This window comes from Mytilus californianus, unplaced genomic scaffold (assembly GCF_021869535.1).
Source record: "Mytilus californianus isolate M0D057914Y unplaced genomic scaffold, xbMytCali1.0.p SCAF_3, whole genome shotgun sequence".
Lineage (NCBI taxonomy): Eukaryota > Metazoa > Mollusca > Bivalvia > Mytilida > Mytilidae > Mytilus > Mytilus californianus.
The window spans coordinates 124497989-124504216 of record NW_026262679.1 but is presented as its reverse complement, the minus strand read 5'-3'; the positions used below and the strand labels follow the sequence as shown (position 1 = coordinate 124504216).

General features: G+C 33.1%; 1 protein-coding gene across 1 annotated transcript in view; it reads left to right on the top strand.

Annotated features, from left to right (window-relative positions):
* The first annotated feature begins 5430 nt into the window (after positions 1–5430).
* LOC127736085 (STE20-like serine/threonine-protein kinase) overlaps positions 5431–6228 on the top strand; it is a 64733-nt gene continuing 63935 nt past the window's right edge. The window contains exon 1 of the mRNA XM_052246591.1: positions 5431–5787. Within this exon, the coding sequence (XP_052102551.1) occupies positions 5620–5787 (168 nt within the window). The 5' untranslated portion in view covers positions 5431–5619. The remainder of the gene's footprint in view (positions 5788–6228) is intronic.

The window sequence follows — 6228 nt, the reverse complement described above, 5'->3', positions numbered from 1 at the left end:
TGAAACTTTGGTGAAGTGTTTATATCTATTGACGTGAGATCCCTTTCGTTTTTATAAATTTTATATTCTATGTTTCCGAGTTATGAGGTTTTATTCATTAAAAAAGGGGGATTTTCCAGTTTTCGGACAATAACTCTAAAACACTTTCACCAATTTGCAAGAAACTTTGGTGAATTGTTTATATCTATTGACGTGAGCTCCCTTTCGATTTTTATAATTTTAAGAATTACGTTTCCGAGTTATGGGGTTTTATTCATTAAAAAAAGGTGGATTTTCCAGTTTTCGGACAATAACTCAAAAATGCTTTCAGCAGTATTCATGAAACTTTGGTGAATTGTTTATATCTATTGACGCAAGCTCTCTTTCAATTTTTATAAATTTTAGATTTTACATTTCCGAGTTATGGGATTTTATTCATAAAAAATGGGTGATTTTCCATTTTTCGGACAATATCTTCAAAGTGCTTTGGTGACTGGTTTATATCCATCAAGATAACCTCCCTTTAGTTCATAAATTTCTGATATAACATTGAGAAGTTATTAAACTTTATTCTTTGAAAAAGCGACGGGCGTATCATGCGCTCATGGCGCAGCTGTTTATTAATTATACGTCAGTAACATCAGACGTCAATGTAGAAAATAATACTCTCTATTAATTTGAAACTGTGAATCGTCGAATTTTAGATATGATCCTTATGGCATATTATTACGAGGGACCTCAATATTGTTCAAGACCGAGAGGTTAAAAACTTTTTGAAAACATGACCAAACTATCACAAAAGACGCTCTTTCATCGTATTGTAAAAATTTGTGTAAAAACGGGCAAAATCTGATAAAAAATCTCTTGATTCTTATTTAAATAAATGCATGAATGTTGTGGATATTCGAATATCACATTTTGAAAATAATTCAGAAACAAATAAAAGAGTACATAATACCCCTATTTCTAGAATAAGAAACAAACTTCAAGTACTTTCAAAGCGGTTTGAGTTTGTACCGGCTGAAAAAGCAGCCAACAATGTGGTGGTGGTGTGCCGTAAATACTACACGGACGTTCTTAAGAATGAAATTTTAAATTCATCTACATTCAAGTCCGTGCGCTCCTCATAGAGTCATATAGTAAACAAACATATCATATCCACATCACAGCTTAAGGCCTCTTCTGAACATTTGAAGGTCCCTACTATGTATTGGTTGCCTAAACTACACAAAAAAAAACCCAGTAAAATATCGTTTCATCTCGATCTCTAGTAAGTGTTCTACAACTAATCTTTCAGTGCTTTTAACTAGTTCCTTAACTACTATCAAAGAACTTATCATTAACTTTTGTAATAAAATATATGAAAATAGTGGAATTAACCATTTTTGGAGTGTAAAAAATTCTTTGGATGTTTTAGATAAATTACGTGCTTTTGATGGTCCTTTAGATTCTGTTGACAGTTTTGACTTTTCAACTCTTTACACTACACTTCCACACAATCTTATCAAACAAAAGTTTTCCTATTTAATTAATATTTGCTGCAACTCATTTAAAGCCTTCTTCTCTAATGAGAAAGGTAAATATGCTAGATATACTTACTGGAGGTGTGATGAGATTATTGAGACTGTTAACTTTCTCCTTGATAATATTTATGTACGTGTCGGCGATAAAGTTTATCGACAGGTTGTAGGTATTCCTATCATCGGGGCACCAATTGCGCCCCTTTAATAGCAGACTTGTTCTTGTACTGTTATGAATCACAGTTTATGACCAAGCTCAGTAAACACCCATTTAAATTGCATTTAATTGATAAATTCAACAACACTTACCGTTATCTTGATGATATTTTTTCGTTAAATAATCAAGAATATTATAAATATACTGCCGAAATTTACCCAAAGGAACTTACTTTAAATGAATCAAATATAAACGGTAATAACTGTTCTTTCCTAGATTTAGACATTTCAGTTTTACACGGGAAACTCTACACTACAATTTACGACAAAAGGGACGATTTTTCGTTCCCTGTTGTTAATTTTCCGTTTTTAGGATGGTGATGTTCCTTTGGCACCATCTTACGGTGTTTATATATCACAACTCGTTCGCTATGCCCGTGTCTGTTGTGACGTTTTGGATTTTAATGAACGTAATCTATGTATTACTGGTAAATTATCAAGTCAGGGATTTCGTTACCACAAATTATTTAAAACCTTTACTGAATTCTTCCATAGATATAAAGATTTGGTTTTGAAGTTTGGTTGTACCTGTAGAAAACTTATTTCAAACGTGATAGCACATCCTCATTTTTACGGAGATGTTGTTTTCCAAGCCCGGAAATTTAGAAACGATCTGGGTAAACTTATCGATCCTTTAAATAAACTAATTCGAAAAGGTTACCATTTCAACACTGTAATTAGATCTTTGAATATTGTTTTTATTGGTATTAATATTGATTTTGTTATCAGTAAATTAAAATCAAACTAATTATTATTGTTATATACATATGCACATTCATGGCTCTACAATCTGTAGAAACCTGTATCTTGGCATTGCACAAAGTCATGTTTTTCTCTGACTGTTTATGACGTCTTTACACTAAATCTATTGGATGTTGGATGTGTACTGATTGATAATTTAGTCTTAGATGCATGATTTTTTTTATTAGTTGTTATTGGCTTTGAACTAGCTGTCAGTAACTGCGAGTACTCTCAGATCTGTACTTAGTGTCTTTTTGTTGTTTGGATGTACAAGTACCCGGCCACGTCCACTTGTATTTGTAGTATTTGTATTTTTATCCATCTGATGAGTTAAGCCTCTTTCAACTGATTTTTATAGTTTGTTCTTATGTTGTACTGTTACACCATTGTCCCAGGTTAGGGGTAGGGTTGGCGCCTTCAAACTAGTTTAACCCCGTCACATTCTGTATGTCCCTGTCCTAAGTCAGGAACCTGTAATTCGGTGGTTGTTGTTTGTTGCTGTGTTACATATTTGTTTTTCGTTCATTATTTTGTACATAAATTAGGCTGTTAGTTTTCTCGTTTTGGATTGTTTTACATTTGTCATTTCGGGGCCTTTTATAGCTGACTGTGCGGTATGGGCATTTGAGAATTGTAAAGAGAAAACTAACGATCAGAGTTCAGTTAATAACATTACACTTAAAACATTTATGGCAGACGGCAACCAACATAAACCACTGGATAACAGGCTCCTGACTTGTGACAGGCCCATCCAGTAACCTTAGTTAGTTGTGTCTTGCGCAAAATTATAACAAAATATAAAAATCAAATGAAAGAGCTGACTCATTAAATCGATACTTAGCACAGCCAAATACAACTTACAAAATGGCATAAAACAAAAAGTACCGATCTAAGAGTACTCACAGTTACTAGAACTTAGTCCAAAGTCGAATTCCAACTAATAAATTAAACAGATCTTGTTTTTTTTTCAGACTAAAATATCAATCAGTGCACCTCCATCGGATTTAGTTTACGACGCTATAAGCAGTCTCAGAAAAGCATGCCCTTGTGCAATGCCAAAATATAAGTATCAACATGCATGATCAGCAGGATCACAAGTTTTTTAAAATAATAATTTGATAGCAACATATGATAAGTTATATATGAAACTATTGGAAGTTAAATTTATGTTAGTACCAATAAAGACAATTTTCAAATATCTTATACTACAAATATAATTGAAAACAATTAAGAACTTCTATTGAAGGGACCTAAAGTTACATGTGTAGGATGTTATTTAACGAACCTTTTATAACAACATTACCGTTAAAATAATGATATGATACCTCGTTTGTCGTAAAGAAGATTTCTACGGGTACAACCAAACTTCCAACCCAAATCTTGGTATATATGAAAGAATAAGTAAAAGTTATAGGTCGTTTATTCCAGGCGGCACCAGAACCATTAAATCGTTACAATCATCACGGTTATTAATAAAATTGAGAATGGAAATAGGGAATATGTCAAAGAGACAACACGATCGTGGGCAAAGAGCAGAAAACATAAATTCACGTTTCGTCTAACATCATCATGATCATATGATCTCGACATTTAATAATATAATTCCTAAATATTTAGGACAGACAGATTTTTATTAGTAAATAACCAAACAAATTTTGAATCATTTTGTCTCATTTGAAAGATCTGAAAAATTATGAAAAATATTGCTGATCTCTTTGAAAAAATATCTCTCTATCTCTCTTTCATCATTGTATCACGAGTACGTACATTTCTTACAAAACCTTTGAGCTCTTTCTATATACATTGTATGAAGTTTTATATCTGTTTCATTCTATTTTGAGATCATTGGCACTGATTCTCATTTTACATATGACACTTCTCAATCGATAAATTTTTATTAGAAAAACAAGTTTTTAGTTAGAAATAAGTATCTAATTTACTGCATTTTGTATCTGTTCTTGTTTTGTTCTAAAATTTTAACTTAGTAAAACTTTTACAAAGTTTTTGCTTAACTGACTTGATATGAAAGTTAAAAGCTTTAGTCTTAGATCTGGGACTATTATACTAACGTTAGTATAATAGTCCCAGCTTAGATGCATGATTTTTTTTATTAGTTGTTAGTGGCTTTGAACTAGCTGTCAGTAACTGCGAGTACTCTCAGATCTGTACTTAGTGTCTTTTTGTTGTTTGGATGTACAAGTACCCGGCCACGTCCACTTGTATTTGTCAGTATTTGTATTTTTATCCATCTGATGAGTTAAGCCTCTTTCAACTGTTTTTTATAGTTCGTTCTTATGTTGTACTGTTACACCACTGTCCCAGGTTAGGGGGAGGGTTGGGATCCCGCTAACATGTTTAACCCCGCCACATTCTGTATGTATGTGCCTGTCCCAAGTCAGGAGCCTGTAATTCAGTGGTTGTCGTTTGTTTATGTGTTACATATTTGTTTTTCGTTCATTTTTTGTACATAAATTAGGCCGTTGGTTTTCTCGTTTGAATTGTTTTACATTGTCATTTCGGGGCCTTTTATAGCTGACTGTGCGGTATGGGCTTTGCTCCGGCATTGTTGAAGGCCGTACGGTGACCTATAGTTGTTAATTTCTGTGTCATTTGGTCTCTTGTGGAGCGTTGTCTCATTGGCAATCATACCACATCTTCTTTTTTATATTAACATCTGAATTTTGAATATTAAGCTTATCAAAAATATAATGTATGGACGAATACCAGTAGTCGATATTATTATAAGTAAACATGTTTTTGTAAACATAAATGTATCATACAATAAACCATAATGATCCATATTTTTTTCAATTCTAAACCAATGTTTCATCATTAATAATACAACTGAAAAATATTTAACGGAAATCTAACAAGTTCTCCAAGAAAAGCTAGGTTAGAACCTAAAATTCTCCACACAAAGGGAAATAACCCTTACAAGGAAGAGAGACAGGAAGTAAAATGATGTCAGAACATTGACAAAACGCATGCGTCAAAAATATAAATATGTCGACTTTCCGCTGAAGAAACTGGTCCTTGAAAAGAAAACATTTCCATGTCCACATTGAACTATGTAGCACATTCAGATGAAATCATAACACTGTATTTACATGTTTTCAATTAACAATTTCTTGTCTTTGCATTCTAGTTTCCGTAAGACGTAAACATGTCATTTTTGACCAGCTTTAAAAAGTTGTTCCGTCTTGGCGGTGAGGACGATTTAAAAAATAAGAAAAAAGAATTGTACAAAAATATAAAAAGAGAAATTGACCCGAAGAATCAATGGGAAATTTTAGCAGAAATTGGTGATGGAGCTTTTGGAAAAGTGTACAAGGTAAGAAACTGACGGCTTCGTTCGAGAAATGCTTTGACAGGTGTGACAGCCTGACACTGTGACAGTGACATGGTACATTGGTAGTGCCTTTCAACAGCACACGTGTGCATATTATCCTTTCGTCAAAAAATGAGACCAATATGCCATATAGAATTCACATTTTGACGACATAATCGATTTTAAAGGAATGATATATATATCTCACGTGAAGGGCAAGGGGAATAACTGTAAACTACTACAGCCTATATTTTTAAACAAGTACTGAAAATACTTTTGGATTGTGAGTCTTGAGTAATTACTAGTTAGGCCACTCACAGAATGCCATACATTGTATCTAGCCCTGTTAACTGTTTTTAGGAATCAGAACCAATACCACACCTCTGACAAAGAAGTGTATTTTGCACCTGCATTTGTACAGCTCTATTCCGTACATCTGAAGCT